This window comes from Archocentrus centrarchus, chromosome 11 (genome assembly GCF_007364275.1).
Source record: "Archocentrus centrarchus isolate MPI-CPG fArcCen1 chromosome 11, fArcCen1, whole genome shotgun sequence".
Lineage (NCBI taxonomy): Eukaryota > Metazoa > Chordata > Actinopteri > Cichliformes > Cichlidae > Archocentrus > Archocentrus centrarchus.
In genome coordinates, this window is record NC_044356.1 from 13,618,747 (window position 1) to 13,639,415 (window position 20,669).

At 41.4% G+C, this 20,669-nt stretch overlaps 1 protein-coding gene across 1 annotated transcript in view; it reads left to right on the top strand.

Moving 5' to 3' along the window:
* Window positions 1-20,669, top strand: part of LOC115788238 (A-kinase anchor protein 9-like) — a 185,360-nt gene that overhangs the window by 151,840 nt on the left and 12,851 nt on the right. Inside the window, 3 exon segments of the mRNA XM_030741192.1 lie at window positions 163-395; window positions 5,115-5,277; window positions 19,587-19,681. Of these exon segments, the coding sequence (XP_030597052.1) occupies window positions 163-395; window positions 5,115-5,277; window positions 19,587-19,681 (491 nt within the window).

Below are 20,669 nucleotides of genomic sequence, written 5' to 3' on the forward strand. Positions count from 1 at the left end.
TCATGTTGTTTCCTCACAGTACTTTGCTTGATCTGTCTGAAATTAAGCGCCACTCAAAGGCCCTAACTGATGCCATGGAGACAGACTATTAGATTTAACTTAAAAATATGCGCACAGAGAAACAAACACGATGCATTTCTGCCTTCTGTTCCTCTGGTCTAGATTACGCTGCAGGAAGTTACCAGGGTGGTGAGACTGGTGCAGACAGCGTGAGCATGTGGTCCGGTGAGATGAAGGCTGCTGAGAGTCTGGAAGCATCCCAGCAGATGATGGACACCCTGCTGCTCGGGGCAGGGCCACAGCTCGAGAACGAGGAATATTTAATGGGAATCAGCAGCCGACTGCAGACAGCTCTGGAAAAAATGTTGATGGCCATCACTGATACCACTAACCAGGTATACCCTAAAAACTGTTGGTTGTCAGTGATTAGAGTTGTCCACTTATCTTTATTTATTTTCTGGTATTCACTTTCTTGTTGAAACTTGCTTAAGAAGACGGTGCCACTCTCACATATTGTATATATTCCAAATATCAAGGTAGAGCTGGCAGGAAGTTAGTTTACCGTACAGGCTGGAAATGAGGGGAAATGACTCGTATGGCTCTGTCCAAAGATACAAAAAAACACTTAGCAGCACTTCTTCAGCTCACCAGTTAATTCAGTTCATCTCATTAATTACTCATTAAAAACTCTTAAAATTCCCAGGCAGCCAGAGGTACCATTCTAATACTCAATCTATCATTAAAAAAAACAAATAATAAATTTGATATTGGAATGAATCCACATGCTTTATAATCTGACCAAACACCTGATCCCAACTATTAATATTTGACATTTTTCTTGCTGTGACTCACTTTGATACCCTGCCCTAGTTTATTGTCCTCTGTCCAGTGAAACTGGTTCTCTGTGGGTTCAGGTTTCAGAACAATCCTTCATGAATCATCCTCTGTGTTTGTCCCTAAAAGTTACCAATAAACAGAAAGCTCCAGTGACACATGTAGGCCTTGTCAAAGTATTTAAAAGCACACACTCAACTCTGTCAACCCCCTCGTCTCTCGTTCTACTCCTGTTCACAGAGACATAATGGGGATGAGGTGGCAGAATGTGGCTGGCAACAAAGTTGTCTTGTCTAGAAACTCGCACACAAAAGAGCAGCCTCATTCCCAGCGGTTGCCTGTAGATACGAGGAGTATTTACACAGAGCTTTTGTCCGGCTTTCCAGCCTATCGTAGTCCAGTTACACCAGAACAGCTACAACCCCCCGCCCTCCCCCCTTAGGCCGTCCACACAGAGCGTGACCAGTGACAACGCACAGAGACAAGGCCAGTTTTTAGTAGGCCAGTGAACGTGTTACAGTAACTGACTGCACAGCACATCACCCCGCTGGCTGAAATTCATGCGTTATTCATGCTTAAATGAGCTTCATCATGGCAATCTAAAAATAGCTTTGAAGAAATTTCAGGCTGTTCATCCGCGTTCATCTAGACCAGTGTGTTACTTATGGAATCACTGGATGCTGTTTTTGGGATGTTTGTGTGTTTTTGTTTCCTTTTTTTTTTTTTTTTTTTTTTAAAGGCTATATTCACAAAATTTTGATTAGGATATACTCATTTGTTGTTCAGAGTAATAATTTTGGCAGCCAAATAAAAATTTAAAGTAACTGTATGAGAAAATGAATTATTTTAATAGGGTAACATGCTCTGGGAATTTAACTGTCACTTTTAACCATTTTCTGACTTATACAGGCCATACAATTTAACATGTTAGTTAAGAAACTACTACAAGCTGAAAATAATCCTTCTTTGCAGCTTCAATTGTGTGTACTTGTCCAGATACAGGCGATTAGTCACACCAATAAATTTGTAATTAACAAAGCCTCTAATGGCTTCTCAATGATTTTCCTGCCATTATTGATCCTGTTTTCATTTGTCTTGTCCCTGGCTGGTGCTGGACAATCATGTCTTGTCTGTTAAGCAGCGTCGTAGGCAGGGATTGATGTAACAAGCCTGATCAGGAATGTTAAGTGTTCTGTTAAGCTACCGCTGTAAATTATTTGCCCGGGGAAGGTGTTTGCTCGGTTATTGCTCACTCCCATTATATGTGGGTGAGATGCCTCAGTGAGACATGGAAATTGCTTTTGTGCAGTAAATATCAAAGTTGACGTGTCAAACGGAGACTTTACTGTAGGTTGGACCAAGAGGCAGCATGTCAAAAAGCCTTAATATTTTCTTTTTTTGTTGCTGCTGCAGAGAAGAGGGAATCTGGTTTGACAACTTTCTGGAGGGAGTGTATTTTGTCTGTGGTTATTTCTGTGTATGGGGAGTGTGTGTGTGATCTTTTTGCAAGTCTACCTAGCCCTCTGGCTCTAGGGATTGAAGCCACACCTGCTTCCCTCCCACTTTTTCTGAACAGTATCCTGCTGCGGGTCTCTCTGATAAATGTAGGAAGTGGGAAAAAGGAGCCGTCATCTGATTGTTGAAAATGTCTTTGGATGACTTGCATTTGAATCTTTTTTTTTTTTTTGGAAGCACGTAGGTTGAAATGGGTAAAGGAAGTTTAACAGCGTGACGGTATCGCTCACTGGGAGTAAGTAAACGTCACCTGAGAGGAGAGGGATATTATAGTAAGAGCACGGGAGCATGCGTGGAAAGGGAATGACAGCAACTCGAGAAGGAAGTAAAAAGGAAAGAGTGAGAGACTATAGATCTGAGCACTGTCATTTCACCCTTGGCTGACTGCTGCTCGGACTAAACAATTAAAAAGAGGCCAGTGGGAGGCTTCCCTGCAGGTTTGGGTTGCTACAGCGGCATAGTATTGTTAATGAATCTCCAGAGAGAAAGAGAGCGGAGGGAGAGGACAGCGAGCGGGAGCAGACGTGGGGGTGTGAGCTTCACTGCGCGGCATGCTATGGTTTCGCTTTGAAGAAGGAAGCTTGCAGGGAAGGCTTGGGAGCTTTAAAGAGGACACAGAGCAAAGAAATGCTCATCTTTGTGTTCACATACCACCTCCAGTCGTGTTCAGGAATGCCCTTTAACCTGCCGGACCCAGAAATTACTTCCACCTGCTGCCAAGGATGACACACTCTAGTAGGATCGTAAAATTCTCAGCCTTTCCGGATGATTTTCTCACTCAGCATTTACCTGGATTTTGCTCTACCTCAAACAGAAAGCATGTGATTGAGATGACGTGAATGTCACCTTCTCCAAAGGTTGTTTACTCTTCTGGTGTGCGTACCAAACACATAGAAACTGTTGCTTGGAGCTATCCACAACACTGTTCTCTCTATCATCCCCTACGGACTTCATTCTCAGTTTCCCAGCTCAGCCTGAGAGATCACAGCACATGGATATCCTTTTTGATGACTTCAGATAAGAGGCAAAGTGAGGTCCTGCCAGCATCTGTACGTCGCTTACCATGGATTCCTATCGCTCTTACTGGAACTCGAGTATGCAGAGCAGCAAGTGGCTTGAAGGGGAGGACCAGGATGTGTATGAGGTGGAATCTCGTGTACCCCTTCCTCGACCTTTCCCGCTTTGCAGCACTCTGAATGAGAAAAATGCTGTGGTGGTGCAGACACAGATTTCACATGTCAATCACAGGACTAGTGGCCACCTTCTTAAGGTCATCTCTAAAATCTCCCTGCCTACTCCCCCTTATACAGTAAGTTTACACCTGGAAACCCACAGATGGACTGTGTTTAAATTATATGTGTAGATTTTAAATAGTCTCTAGATTCAGCATGGGACATGTACTGTCGATTGTGTTTAAAGATACATTTTACAGCTTGTTTTCAGTAGTTCAGGTCTGCACATACAGATGTGAGTTAACCCATTCCACGTTGGCACACTTTGTTAAAGATTATATGACTTCTCTGTGGCAGGATCCTGTTACCGCTTCCCATAATGTTATAATTAGACCTTTGCTCAGGGAGATATGGAAATCTATGGAAAGGAACTGTGAAATGAGTTAGTGTACTCCCAGTTTATTGCATTATGATGATTTCATAGCTGCGCACCAGGAAAATCTGACTTCTGTCAGCTGACCAGCAGGTCTTTACACAAGCATGATATAATTATCTTATTGCATTCTGCACATAACCTCATTTTGTTACTCAATTCAATTGGCTTGTTATGCATTACCACCTGTTGAAGTTTGTCTATCATAACATTGCTACTGGCTGTAGCTCAGGAGGTAGAGCAGGTCATCTGCTAATTGGAAGGTTGGTGGTTTGATCCTTGGGCAAGATACTGAACCCCAGATTGTTCCTGTTGTGTTCTCCAATGCATTGTGAATGTGTGTGACTGTTGGATAGAAAGCACTTAGGAGTAGAAAAAAGTGCTTGTATGAATGGGTGAATGAGGCATTTGGTTAGAAAACACTTTGAGTGCTCAAGTAGAGTAGAAAAGCTCTATACAAGAACCACTCCATTTACCATTTACACACACTGATTACTGTCAAAGTATTTGTAATCCATGTATACTCTTAAAGAAGTGCTATTTATACGATTTCTTTAAACAGCTTGAATAATTTGCTTTGTCACTTTTTCTTCCTGCTGAAAATCTTTTCAAAGATGGGCAGTATCGCAGTGAGGTGGTTTGCACTGTCACCTCACAGCAAGAACTGCCTGGTTGGCTGGAGTGGTCTGTGTGGAGTTTGCATGTTCTTCCTACCTGAGCTTCTGCAGTTTCCTTCTCCCACAAACATAAGATGCGCTTTGTTAGATTAACTGGTGATTCTAAATTGGCTTCAGGTGTAGTGTATGAGGACAGTAACAGCTGGGACAGCATCCAGCCAGATGCAGTTTTAATCAATACATGGATACAGAATGTATATAGGTTGTTAATCATTGTGCACAACAACATGCACAACATGAGCATGAGCAAATAGATGTGCCAACCTCTTTCAGAATTTTAAGTTTCGCACCCAACAAGAGATGGCCTCAACTTTAATTTGCTGATGCAGATGATGAGAAAATGTGCTTCATGCTTAAAATTATTGGGCTCTACCCTTCAGGAAATGGTGCATTTCCACAGTAATATTTGAAATTTGAATGATCTTTACTGTAAAGACCTCTTCATTCTTGTTAGAGACCTTCTCTTTCCTCTTTTCCTCTCAGCTTGAACATGCCCGGATGACCCAGACCGAGCTGATGCGGGAGTCCTTCCGCCACAACCAGGAGATGAACGAGCTGCTTCAGAAGCAGGAGGAGCTGCAGGAGAGGTTGACAGAGGAGGCTCGGGCGCGGGAGCAGCTGGCTCTGGAGCTTCACAGAGCGGAGGGTGAGGTTTTGTTTTTATGCAGGAAAAGCTTTTAATGTTTTTATGTTTATTCTTACAAAATGGCTAAATAAACTGAGCTCTTCAATTTGATTTAAATGCTCATCAATTTTTATGTGAGCCCGCCAAAGCATTCACTGTTTGTAGGCCCTGTAAAGGACGAAACTTCCTTTCCAGTAACCTCTTAGACTCTGATTGATGATCTGATAATGTGAGTCTGTCGAATGATTAGAGACACGCGTGTGGGTGTTACGCCCCTGTAAAGGGGAATAATAAATGAAAACACAAGACACGATGTTGCTTCACTCAAGTCCAGTGTTGTAATGGACGAGCAAAAACAGTCTTCCCCTCTACCGCATTAGCTCAGGCACAAGCAATCGAAAACCGAACACTTGAGGTATTTAAGAATTGGCTTTAAAGAAAACAACTTAGAAGAAGAAGCGCTCTGGGAAACGCTATAAAACATTAATCAGGGGCTTTTCCCAAAATGATACACAGAATTAGTTATGTTTTAAACACAGATTATCACATTCAGCTTACTCTCTGTTCGTTCGCCCAGGATAGTCGATGACAGATCACTTGATCAGCAGATCACAATGAATTTCACCTGAATGAATTTATTTTACCTTTTATCATTGCTTGTGGTATTTTACTTTGATGAATTAAGGTATTATTTTGCTTACTGTCTTTAACGCCTTTTAACATAGATTTTAGAGTTTTCCTACTACCATTACATGTGCGTATGTCTGGGGGGGATGAGGCTGTTGCAGGGCATGATGGGATCAGCTGTTTTTGACACCATCTCTAGTGAGAACTCGACAAATGGTAATTATTGTCTCTGAGGCTGTCACCGGGTTTGTGTTTGAACGCTTGATTCCATCTGTGTGACAACATCATTATGAAGGACTGTGAATGGAGGTGAAGGTAATCCTGAGAGAACAAATTTAAATATTTGAACTGTCATCATTACTAGGACAGTTCAAGTGCTGTAACAGACCTGGCTGTCCTTTCCATGTCAGAGACAGCTGGCCTATGAGGGTCAGCTGTTGCAACTACATGCACCCTCACACACACCAGACCCACTACTGCCACTCATTCCCTTCTTCTTAACTGTGTGGACACTCTGAACGTTGGGGAGTTTATAGCATTTCTAATCTTACTGTCTATCTTTTTTTTTTAACTAAGATCCTGTTGCAGTGTTTGTTTTCAGTAATCCTGGAGGAGCTGCAAATATTTGGTATCATAAATAAACTTCATAGGTTATCAAAGCTTACACTGTGGACAAGAGAGCAGCAACAACAGTAATAAATCTACCACAGTGTGACTGTACATCATATGATACCTTCTGTCCTTTGACCCTCAATTTGGATGTAGAAAAGCAGACCCTGAGAACTTTTTTTAGCAGCAGCAACTTCAAAGAAAATCACCTAATCATCACATTATACACTTAGCCCCAAAGTCTCTTTAATCAAAATAGCTCAAAGGAAATTTTTTTTTCTCAATCATCCAGCTAATCATCATAGGTTTGTATACAATAAATCTTAACTCTCTATTGTCGGGTTTTTTTACGGCTCTCTCCCCCTGTTGCCCTTACCAGGCGGAGGGGAGACCAATGGAAGCAAATGCACCTTGAGAAAAGCTCCACACTTCACAGGAACTCACTGGAGATGAGCAGGTTTCGTTTCCAGGATTTATTGAAGCACAAAGTTAAACAAAGTTCGAGATATCAAAAAGTTAAACAAAATACAAGATAGCAAAAGTTAAACAAAATGCAAGATAGCAAAAGTTAAACAAAATGCAAGAAAGCAAAAAGCCTCCCGAGAGTGAGTGCCTTGGTGCTGTTATAAGGTGGTAGAAAAGCAAAGAAATAAACGTCCAGAGTTTAACAGAATATAAAAACAGAAGCCCTCTCGGGAGTGAGAGCCTGCAGCCGCTGCAAACACGGGTGAGAGGAAGAGCAAAGAAGAGCGCTCCCTCCCAAGTTTGCCATGCCCTTATATAGCCCAATCTCACACCTCCTGCAGCTGTTATCAGGGGAGGGGACATATTAAGATGCTCCTTTAAGCAACAGTTCTATGAATTGATCTCAGGGGGGCTAGAAAAAACCCATCTTTCCCACGTTCCGAAGTCCAGGTGTGCCTCCTCCCCTCCCCTCGGGATTCACTGGGTCAAAAGTGCACTGGGTAAAAGGTGAAGCTCCTCACAAAGGTGGGGGCTAGCATTACTTAATGGAAAAATCCCAGGTTGCCTGCAGAGCAGGCCTTTTCCACCTACCTATGCAGTGCTCCAGTGTGTGAGTGACAATATAGGTGACAAATAATACATAATGTGACCATTAATTAGAGTGTGTGATTAATATATATATAACAATACATGATATAAAAATATTGATATAAAATACTGATGTCATCAAGATAAAAATACACGACATTTCCCCCTTTGATGCCTACTGGTATCAACACAAAGTATTTTTATCAATTCAAGAGTAAATATTTGTTTAAACAAGGTGAACATTGCAAAAACACTGCGTGAGCTGTTTTTATTGATATAAACATTTGCAAGCTTCAAACTAAATCTTCTCACTCACATGGTGTGCTCGTCACTCTGGATGCTAGAATAAATCTCAATCCAGAACAAACAAACTGATCTCACCAACACAGCATCCTCACTTACAGTGCACACCACACAGGTCAGAGGCACCTATACTTAGGGGCACAAAAGATAAGGCACTCGAGATATAGTATCTATGTGAAAACACAACAATAGCGGCAATAGCAAAGACAATTTCAGTGTTAGACAGACTTCATAACATTGTCAGCATCTTTTAGACGATCATTCAGTCCTCATGATGTTGTAGCATCTTCTTCAGGCTTCTGTGAGGACCACTTCCTCCATTCCACCTGTTCCCCCTTCGTTGCTCTAAGCAAATCGTTGATGATCTTCAATTTCAATTCTCAGCAGTGAGCTTCTGAATCTCACTGGTTTGCTCTCCATCGACGACCCTGGCCGTAGCCAACTTACTGGTGACAAAATCAGTGTCACTGTCGAGCTCTGCCGCTTCATCCGTTAGCTGACTTGTTTCACAGACTTGGTTGCTTGAAGATGCGTTAAGCACTTCTGAACTGGAGGATCTCTCAGATTCCCCCTAGTTAGCGTTGTTCCCGGTGAGCCTCGTGCCACGGGTGTTAGGAGGCACTGGCTATCTGCTGTCATCAGAACTCCCACTGGCTGGGGAAGCAGCTCCCAGGAGTCACGTAGGTGATGTCATCATGTCGTGAAGGCCCCTCAAACGACTTGGTTCCAATCCAGGTGGCGTCCTCAGCCCACAACGCGTTCTCGTCGAGATGGTTCCTTCTGCTTCCAGAAGATCTAAGAAGATCTGGGTCCGTGCTGGATACCTGCTCTGCTGAGTCTCCTCTCTCCTTTAGCCGTTCCACGACAGGGCGAGCCCTCGCTGGTCACGGATCTCAACAAGATTTTCTCCAATACGAGGCCAGGCTCGGAAGCCTCTTGGCTGGGGGAGGCTGAATGGGACTGTCAGAACCTTATCTTCCATTCAGGTTTTGTTGTTACTGCTTATAGCATAAAACATAAGATTAATAATATCCATAACATGCAATGTTAGATCTTCTTGAAGTAAAGCACTCCCTTCTCTCCCTTTCTTCTTATTAAGTTGTTTTTATATTTACACTTCTCTTCATTTTTATGCTTTTATAATGGGTAACAGAAAGGATGGCATCTACAGTTGTTATCTTACCTGGGGAGTCCTTGCCATCACACGGTAGTGTATTTCATAAGGCAGAAGTCTATTTTGCATTATCATGTACAATATTTCATGCAGTTACCCCTTGTAGTTAATCATTTTGGTTGTCATATAATCTTTTATCTTTCAAATTTAACATAGGTTAGAATAATACTTTGACCCAAAGCAAGCTTTGTTTGCTTTACAGATGGACTTCTAAAGCAGATAAGCATCCATTATATTTGTCTGATAGAAGTTTCTTCTGTTCATTTAGGACAGTATCTGTCATCTGTATCCCCAAACAATTATGGGGTTCCCCAGGGTTCTCTATTGGGGTCACACTCTCTTTTCTTTATATTTGCTTCCTTTGGGTTCCACTTTGGAGAAGCACATCATTGCCTCTCATTGTTTGGCAGATGAACTACAAATATACTTACCTTTATAATCTGACTGCTTCTGCTTCTATGCAGACACTAGTAAACTGTCTTAGGGATATGTACTCATGGCCTGGAGACAAACCCTCTTAAGTCGAATAAAAACAAAACAGAAATTATATTATTTGGACCACCCCACCTTGGTTGGGTATGAGAGCGCTATTGATCGTTTAGCCTCCTATTATCACTCTGTTATGTGGAACCTTGGTGATTTTTGATGGTGTTCTAAAACTCAACAAACACACCAGCCCTGTTGTTAGGAAGAGCTTTTCCAATTAGTTAAAAATGAAGACCTTTTTCCCACACCATGCCTTGTTGAGAGTAATTTATACTTTTGTTACTTCTTGTTTCAACCTAGTTATAATTCTTTATATGTTGGATGTGATCAGGCGTTACTTAGTTATTTAACTGAACTTTTGAAACCCTATATTCCTACCAAAGCCCTGCGGTCTACAAACCAAGTGCTCCTCAGTTTGCTTCAAGGCTGAAAAGCAGAGGCAACAGAGCCTTTACAGTGGTGACATCTGATCTCTGGAGTGATTTACCCTTTCACATGAGAGTAGCCCAAATTCTCAATCCTTTAAAAAATTTAAAAATGTTATATTTGCTTACATACAGATTTATTTGAGTTTAGTACCCTTGGTTTTACTGTGCTAACACAGCTTTTTCTTTTTTTCTGATTGATTCTTAGTATATATTTATTTATTGTTGGTTTAGTGACTGATCAACAAAGCATGTTTTATATAAACTATACTGCACTTAGTTCACTTGAGATTGTTTTAATATTCTATAACATAAATTTTAAATTAACTTGATGCACCCAAGCATATTATCATATTTAGACAAGAAAGACCTCACTTTCTGCACTATGTTACCTATGTGGAGCGGTATTAATACTATTATTATTGCTAATGACATAGCAAATCATCAGCCTCACTTTCTAAATTCCTCCAACAATTATTCCCCCTTGAGGCTGATGAGTGCTTGACCATAACTTCCTACCTCGGCTCCACTGTCTGTTCTCCAGCTTCATGCTGACCCCCTCTGTATTCAGATTACTTATGTCCAGTGAAGTGTCACCCTTTAGTTCCCCTCCTCCTGGAAAGACAAAGTTAGCTCTGACCAGGCTATTCCCTCGATCACACCTTTGAGATCTCCTGGCCATTTGATTTTAAAGTAATGGCCACTGCACTGGGAAGCTGTAAAGCATCAATTAACTGCAACACAGCCTCTCCATATACTAGAGGATTGCCTTCAGCTCTGTGAAATCCTCTCTATTTCTAAATATTAGCATTAGCATGACAAACCTCATTAACCTAGGCTGAAGCAATGTACAAATTAAGTCTTACCTGTAGCCAGTGTACAAGCTGCTGTTAAAGCTTTTTGATCTGAGATCAGCGATGAACTCAGCAGATCAACCTTCTGAGCTTCCAGAGCAGAAAAACTTACACCTGCAGAATTAAGTTAAACAACTGTGCAGCCCACATTACAGCCACACTCATCCCTAAAACAAGAACCATCCTAAGGCAGTGTTAAATCAGCTGTAATAAATTCATTATGCACATTAATTTTCTCAGCTCCTGAATTCGTCAGTCTGTGGCACAATCATGAGGAGTTCATTTTGGAAACAGGGTTAACATTATTACATCTTTAATAGTTCAGGGGCAGATAATCTTACCTCCTGCCCCGTAGTTTTATTTGAGTGATGACAAACCTCGGGCAAAAAAACAAAACACACAATTGATGTGGCATACAAAGAGTTACAGGATGACCTGGAGTTAAAATCCTAGTTTCTGAAAAACAAAGTCTGCTGCCATCAAACCTTGATAGCAAGGTGAGAAGCCAGCTTTCATGTTATCCAATTTTATATTGTAATAAAGCAGGAGCTGCTTACCTACTGGGAGATCCTGCGTAAGGGCAGCTATTACCTAGCCCCTGCTATTAGCCACATATAAATGGAAAGGTTTCAAGTAATCTGATTACCCAATGCCAGGTCAGATTGCGTGTCCTGCTTCAGTGCGTCAGATGTTGCTTCAGCTCCCACCGACCACTGCAGCTAGGGATCAGAGTTAGTTTGTCCTGCTGCTTTATTGAAGCAGCAGAGATGCAGTTTTAAACACATAGTCACAAATCCACCGTCTGCTGAATCCTGTCATTCCCAAACACGTCAACATTCACCAACCGTTTGCGGTTGTCGGTTTTAATCACAGTTTCTAATTGAGAGAGAACAATTAGCGTCCTCTGTCCACCAAACTGTCTTCCTAGATATTCAGTGGTTTGTTAGCAGAATTGCAAGAATTCTTCTCATTTTGTTCTTTTAGAGGACGACAAATCGGCTGCATGCTGTGAGACAGTACTGAGAATATTCAGATACTTCAAGTCTTACACTAAAATTTGGTTGAAGATGTTAGGGCTGTTAATCACAATTATCACAGTTATCATAGAATGTACTAAGTACTAAACATAAATACCACTTAATATCTGGTGCACTGTTAGAAAGCAAAGATATGGATTAGGAACCACAGGTGTATCAGAATCTGTAATTGTATCAGTATGTAACTGTCTGAATTTGGTTTTAGTGTATGAGCTTTAAAAGCACTCCAGCCTTCAATAGCTCATCAATATTAAGCCTGATAGCTTCAATGGCATGTGACTTAAATGAACTTTGCCTAATTTATTAAGGTAATTTGACCCCAGGTTTCAGCTCAACTGTATCAGGCTGGACAAATTTGAGCCTTCCCTCATTTCAAGGATTCAAGGATTTTTATTTGCCATCTGTGCATGGACCGAGGTCCAGACACATTGGAATTTTTTGTGCAGGGCTCTCTCGTAGTCAGCCAAGTATACTGCGTTGTTTCACTCAGTTGAGATGGAACCTGTTTCAACAACTACTTATGTTCAATGATAATTGAATTTGATCTACACATGTTTATCTAATAAACTATTCATTCACACTTCAATCATACTTGGTGGTGGTGTTTTGTCCTTAGAAATGTGCATGCATTTATTGTGTAGTTAGATTCCCTCTAAAATAAGCTTTGTCTTGTTAAACATCAGTGCAGTACATGAGAGTATGTCCACGAGCAATCAGCAAAGAGATGTGGCCCAGCATCTGACACTTGTTACCAGTTTTTCAGTCCATCAGGTGCAGCAGCCACACCCTGTGGAGCAAAGTAGATGTAGTCACCAGTAAAAATGAACTGATCAACAAAAGAACATTTTTCTCTTTACGTTCCCCTATTGATCAGCTCATCAAAGCACAGTCCATAGTCTTTGGACTCCAGTTTCTCATCAAACAGTAAATGTAGAGCAATCCAGGCTCCTCAGCTCCTCAGTTGCATTCGTACCCAGAGCTCCCACATTTCATCCATCGTTCATTTAACATGGAGTCTTCAGTCACTGGCTGCAACCAAAACACCTCAGGTTGAACCCAGACACAGTCTCTGTGTCTGTTGGCACATCATCACTCTGTGTGCTTCCTCAGTTGACAGTTTGCATACAGTTCATCACTGTTGCACATGATTTTGCTTCTAAAGAACACAGAATGTCTTTTCTCATAAGACTTATTGAAATGTCAGCTTACTTAACAAATTAAAGGATGCGTCAGGTTGCTCCTTTTCCTCTTCAGGCCTTTCTGGACCTCCTTATGGCCAACAGGCTGATGGTCTAGCCCAAGAGGTCATGTGGCAATCTCTCTGGAGGTGACCTGTGAAGTTACCTCTAAGCAGGTTGTTCCTCTGTTGAGTAGGCTGAGTGAGTCCAAGCAGCGGTCCTGGCTGTGACAGTTCTCTCCTTCCTCCACGCCAGGTCACTCTGCCTCTCATCTGCTTCTAGTTTCTCCCTCTCAGGTGTACAAGTCCAGGTTGTCACCTTGATTAACATGCATGTGTACAACAGGCACAGCAGATTCAGTTAGAGTGTTAGGAACAGTTGATGCAGGGAATCCACTCGTTACCTGTGTAGTGCTGACAGCAGGAGGAGCTGGCTGGGTGGACGAGAAGAAGCTGCAAGACTCTGAGCAGTGTTAGCAGTCAGCACTGCAGCCTGAGCCTCAGTGTGCAGTTATCAGAGGTGTTTAGCCTTCTCCTTCCTGTGATTGGTCAGCTCTCAGTCTCTCCTCCGTTGGAATGTACGCAGCCCTTTTGTTGGACTCTCCTCCTCTCTCAGGATTTCTCCTATTTTAGAAGAGCTCTGCCATCAGGATACTGCTGCCTGAAAAACTCCACTATACAGTGTGTTGCATCTCCAGTTTCACATCATCAGGCAGGTTAGTCTGGAATACTCTGCTCAGCTCACTGGGATGTCTCCCAAAGAGCTTAAATGTCTCAAAGTGCAGAGCAGCTCCTGCAGCATTTTCTCCAAAGGAAATGATGACTTACTTGGTTTTTGTGATGTTAAAAACAGTCCATCAGCCAATCTCACCAAGTCCATAAGCATCCATGGCTCATGGGTAGACACACCTCACCCCCTTCACGGTGGAGCACATAGACACATTGCGCTCCCCCTTCCTCCCATTCAGGAGGTAAGAGTTCTTGTGTGTCTGGACGTCACTTTGCTGGCTGTCCGTCTGGTGTATTATCTTCCAGCCTCTGCAGCCGTCTCCCTCTTGCTCCTGCCTCCTTTGCAGGAAGGCCATCCTCTTCCTTGTCCAGCTGTTGTTATTGTTGTTGTTTAGGAAGGTTGCTGTGGAGACCTGCAGCGTCATCTGTAAATCATCTCTGGACACAATGTTAGTAGAAGAGAACAGATTGCATTCTGCTCATGTACTCTGCTCTTTATCTTCATGGTTTTTTGTTTAAAGGTCCACTTCTTGTGTGACGTCACTCACCGCAGTTTGCTCAGAGGACATGCTTCTCAAAAATGATCTTCCAGCACTTAAAGAATAAAGTGGAGGCATTTTCTGCCTCAATGGGGCAGAGAAAGACACTTCAGGAATTTTCCTTTTTTTTTTTTGTTTCACCTCCACTTTATTACATCATTTCTGTTTACCATAAATTTTGCTTTAATCTATTTCCCCTCTATCATAACCCCAAAACCACTTTCTATCAGTAAACACATTCTCATCTATATGTCACTCAGCAACATGCCATGTTAAAAGATACCAGGTGAAAGTCAGAGATGGAAGTCCATCATTGTCATTGTGCATACACCACACTCCTGGTTGGAGGTGGATATTACCATTTTATTACCGTGTGCATGAGGCTGTGGATCACCCCCCTGTTTTAGAGGATCTCCATGGGTTCCTGCTCCACACTCGCTCTCTGAGAATAACACAGTGTCCACTGTGAAACAATAGCTGTCTCTCCTGGCTATAATTTTTACTCAAAGAGTAATCTCTCAGCACCATCAAATCTATTTAATTCATTTGTTATTTATTTTAAATGTGTTTATTTAATAATTTGGTAAACTTACAGATTTACTTCTATAACTATGTTGAGACCCAGGCAGATATACAGCAGAGAGGTCATTGCAACTCAATTTGCCCCCTTCATCTAAACCCTCCGGTATTCAAAGAATGTGCTGAGGTGAAGACATCATCTGCACTGAGAACACACACACAAATATCAAACAATATTTCCCGAGGACCAACTTACAGATTTTTCTTTTTCTAGGAACTCCTTTTGACTTCATCTTGAATTATGTTTTAAATTAGGGTTCTTGTGAGGTGTCAAAGCTTCAGGTTGATCAGCTGAGTGTCCTGCAGTCTCTCAGACCTGTTACACAGATGTGTTTCTAATAATCAGATTATCTGTTTCTGAAATTCCTTTATCTCCTCAGAGGCTCAGCTGTTATTTCATCCTCTCTAATCTATTCTCACCACTCCTCTACCTCACTCACACCTACTACATTTATATTTTCACTTAAATCTATTTATTTTAGGCTCAGTTTGTGTCCAAGCTATATTATTATCATTACTATTTTGTTATTATTTATTATTCATACTATTGTTGTTATTATAGCTATTTTATTTAATTCTCTCTTAATTTTCTCTTCTTTCCTTTTCTCCCAAATATTTTAACGTTTATTTCCCCTTATTCTTCCAAGTTTAGGATTCATTCTTACCCATTCTCTTAGGCTTTTTAATTTTGTTCGACTCTTTTTCTAGTTAATGTTACTTATATTATTAGTTTTAATCAATCCAATTATTCTATCAGAGGTTTTTCACTTTTAAATGGGTTATTCTTTTATTCAAATGTATTTAAACTGTTTCTGTTTTCCCCTTTTGGTCTCTAATTTAACACTTCTAGCCCCTCCAGATTATCTACTTTTAAACTTTTTACACTCTTCAATATTAACTTTAAACCTCAATGATTAATTTTCCTAGTTTGCACTTATTTCCCACAATTTTATGCAAACTTTTCATTCACCAATTGTATAGAAAAGCAGACAAGCTCTGCTTTTAATATACACACCAACAGATGTATGCTGCTGCAGGCTGAGGCCTTGCAGCCCGCAGCAGGTCCATCTTCACAGATCACTCCTCCACTACACTGACCACCAGTTCATGAACACATCTATTAATTTATTTGATCTACACTCCGATTATTTCCCAGTTATTTTATTGTTACCATTACATAATGTTATCTATTATTCTACTACAGCTGTTAGAGATTTTATTTACTTTCCCACTATCTTCTAGTTTTCCCCAAGTATTTCCTCCCTTATTTTTACCAATTTCTCCCAATTGTGTCACTTGTTCTCACTGACCTATTTTCTAATCTGCTTCTTTTCAGCTGTTCTTTTGACCAATATCAAATTTAACATTGTTTGAATGACTTCTGGCTCCGGCAGGAGCTTTGTTTTGTTCACAGGGCTATTTTTATTTGAGCTCCTCCCGATTATCCAGTCTTTAACCTATTACTGGTTACAAAGTTACTATTAACCCCAATTCATAAATTCCTTATTCACATATACACAACTTTTTTTCTTTTAGAGCAGAGAGAGAACTGCCCAGCGACAGCACTCTCTCTCTCTCTCTCCCCCAAACTCCCTTCCTGCTCACACACACACACATCCCAGGCTCTCCCACACACACACACACATACCAGGCAGGCAGACACACACACACACAGGTCCGCAGCCAAGGCCTTTGCAGCTTGCAGCAGCCTCTCTCCTCCTTCTCCCACAGCAGGTTATATTCTTGAAGCACAATTTACAGCAATTAACAATGATAAATGAATTATACTTTTCAAAAGCAGATTTTACAGCAGGGAATAACTACAAGCCCAGGCAATATGTACAAAACATTACTTAAACACAACTTAACCAAATGGCACCACTCATCCAGTGCCTGACGTCATAATCTCCCAGTCGGACCTCGATGTCTTATTATCAAAGGTTTCCCCCTTCAGAGAGCTACCCCTAAGAGCTTATCTCGATCCGCCCCTGGTTGTCGACCCCGACCGTGGACCCCCGCTCGTCAGAGCCCGAACCTTTAGCGGATTCTGATGAAACGTGCGGTAACCGCCGTGCGACTTTCTGCTAGCTTCCTTTTTTTCATACAGTGAATCCTCCAGGCCGAATCTTCAGTGCATTGTTACCGCAAAGGTCTCAAAATACTAATCATGGGACCCCCAATAGCTTACTTCCGATACACGACCTGGGCAGTATCGCCCGCGGCAGATAGCAGCCTGAGCTCGTCCGGCCCAAGATAAAGGTTTGGACCGGATAATTCTCAGCGGTAAATCTCCGCGAGGACCTATCACTTTATTCTCTTCAGCGCTTTCTCAATAAATACCACAGAACAGATACGACAAGACGAACAGACAAAACAAACACCATTCACAGCTGCGATCTCACTCACAACACGCATTCATTCCACTCCAGAGTTCAGCAAAGCAAGAAAAACCCCAAACACAACACCTGCTCAATCCAGGAGTCTCCTTTTATCCAGATTAGACCATTTTAGCTCAAAATAGCCGACCACAAAACCCTTAAATTTTACAAATTCTTTATCCAGAGCAAGACAGCTGTTTTATTTTGAAAGTGTAACCAGGAACTTGGGCGGAAGTCTCAGTCACCCGGACAACACCATTGTTGCAGAAAACTGCTTTACTTACTTTTGCGCGCTTTTGGTGTTCTCCGTAGCAACGTGAGGCTCCGTCCAAACCCTAGGTACCTCTCCAGCTGTTCTTATCTCGGAGTCCCTTCGTGGTCGCCAAGATGTCGGGTTTTTTTACGGCTCTCTCCCCCTGTTGCCCTTACCAGGCGGAGGGGAGACCAATGGAAGCAAATGCACCTTGAGAAAAGCTCCACACTTCACAGGAACTCACTGGAGATGAGCAGGTTTCGTTTCCAGGATTTATTGAAGCACAAAGTTAAACAAAGTTCGAGATATCAAAAAGTTAAACAAAATACAAGATAGCAAAAGTTAAACAAAATGCAAGATAGCAAAAGTTAAACAAAATGCAAGAAAGCAAAAAGCCTCCCGAGAGTGAGTGCCTTGGTGCTGTTATAAGGTGGTAGAAAAGCAAAGAAATAAACGTCCAGAGTTTAACAGAATATAAAAACAGAAGCCCTCTCGGGAGTGAGAGCCTGCAGCCGCTGCAAACACGGGTGAGAGGAAGAGCAAAGAAGAGCGCTCCCTCCCAAGTTTGCCATGCCCTTATATAGCCCAATCTCACACCTCCTGCAGCTGTTATCAGGGGAGGGGACATATTAAGATGCTCCTTTAAGCAACAGTTCTATGAATTGATCTCAGGGGGGCTAGAAAAAACCCATCTTTCCCACGTTCCGAAGTCCAGGTGTGCCTCCTCCCCTCCCCTCGGGATTCACTGGGTCAAAAGTGCACTGGGTAAAAGGTGAAGCTCCTCACAAAGGTGGGGGCTAGCATTACTTAATGGAAAAATCCCAGGTTGCCTGCAGAGCAGGCCTTTTCCACCTACCTATGCAGTGCTCCAGTGTGTGAGTGACAATATAGGTGACAAATAATACATAATGTGACCATTAATTAGAGTGTGTGATTAATATATATATAACAATACATGATATAAAAATATTGATATAAAATACTGATGTCATCAAGATAAAAATACACGACACTATGCTCTAAATGTGCAGTTTCATCTAAATAAGAGCAGCTGTTCCTTTCTGGTCATGTCAGGTGCACTTCTTCTGTAAGGGAGTGTTTGAAATGTGCTAAGCCTGTGTCTTTTGGACATCTTCACATACCAGTTAAGTGAAAGAGAAGAAAATCTAAAGCCATTGTTTGGCTCAACCACACAGGTGAAACCTCAGGGTGTGGCCTTTTCAAACTGGTTTTAAATTAACCCAAGAGACCCAAGGTCCGATGACTGATGGAACATGTTACATGTCAATGAATGAAAACACAAACAAGGTCTGATTTTACAGTATATTTGAATCAGGGAAAATGCCTTATCAGATGGCTGCACTAATTCTTTTCCATATTAAATGTGGTTGCAAATTCCCAAGAAACTTTTGTTTATATGATGAATGACGTTTTCTTTAGTAAGTAATCATGTGTGTCTGGTAGCTGTGCATCATGGAGAGATCCCTCCTTAGGCAAACCTTACACACAGTATAAGTTCCTGTTGAGATGTCTGAAATAAAATCACCTGACAGCACAGGTGACACTCACTGTCTGCCTCTCAAAGCTCACTGAGCTGGCATCAAGTCAGAACCTACACTCACTGAAGCTGTAACAGGAGAAAATGAACATTTCCTTATCAGTCTTGAGTGTATGTGAATACCTCCTTTCTTGTATCTGTGAACTGAATGCAGTTCCTGATGCATAATGCTTGCTGACCTGTACAGCATTTAGAGCGTTTCATTGTGTTTATGACCGAGTCTTATATTCATGTCGAGCAAAATGGGCCAGACATTCTCACTTGTTTTTCTCTCACACTTGTTTGTGTGTGTCAGCATTCGTGTGTGTGTGTGTGTGTGTGTGTGTGTGTGTGTGTGTGTGTGTGTGTGCTGCTTAGTGCTCATTCATCTGGATCAGTGCCTCTGTATGCATGTGTGATTGAAGCTCAATAAGACCCAAAGAAACTCCTTTAAAATATTTCTGTCAAGTGATCAGAGACCAAAAAGTTGATAATACAACCGTGAATTTGCATAGGTAGCTATTTCTGTGCCCTTTATAGCTGTTTTTCTCTCACATTGCCCACTGTCAGGTCTCATTGATGGATACACGGGTGAACGGGCAGCGCTGGAGGAGCAGTTGCGTCAGAAGGAAGAGCTCCAACTGAGCCTCGAGCAAGAGCTGCAGGTAAGGAGGAAAAATATTTATCAAATTGCTAATGACTTGACACCATTATTGTGTAATTCTGCCTATGATATGTTAATGGCTAAGATGTAAGCACAATAACATGTGATAGACAAGTTTGAATTCAATTCAATTCAGGCCAGGTTGTATAATAATATTGGTCTGCTCCAGTGTCATGTTCATGTTTGATATAAAATTCCTAAAAATTGAGACTTGTTTCTCTGTGCTTTGGAGCCACACTATAGTCCAAAATGAACGCATTAATGAATAACATGCACTGGAGTTTATTTTGCGTTCACCACACTCCCACTGATCAGAGGGGTATAATATGAAGGAAGTTGAACACAGCCAGGCTTTCTTTGCATTAGCTGGTAAAACCCAGTATGAGATAACGGGTATCATGATGGTGGTTATCAACTTTCTCTGTTAAGCCAGGCTTTCTGCTTCCAGCTTTGTCCACACTCATATAAAAAGAGGCCTTTTGTGTGGCACATGACTCTACTTCTGCACAAATTGATCCTATGAGTGCCATCTACTCAAATCAGAGACATCAGATGATGATGATGATAGCATGGTGATAAAAATCTGTTCAACACTGTTTCAAATAAGACAAGAAATTAATGCTGCAGAAAATCATTATTTTGGGATTTAATGCACAGATCATTAAGTTAAAAAACAAAAACAAAAACACTCGCTCTGTTTGCTGCTTTTTATTTTCTAACATGACTGCTGCACATTAGAGTTCTGAAATTTTAAAATGGATTCATTTAAACATAAAGTTTACTGTGTGCAACCTAATAAAGGAGACATGGAAATCGCTTTTGTCATCAAATCAAAGTGAAATCAATTTTATTGAGTAAATAGTGTTATGTGACTTAGCAACAAATTCCAGTGACAATACAACACACCATTCCTGCTGTGCTTCAGGTGATGCAAGGCATGGCTTAATCTATGCTGAATTTAACAGAAACAGTGAAAACATGGCACTTCT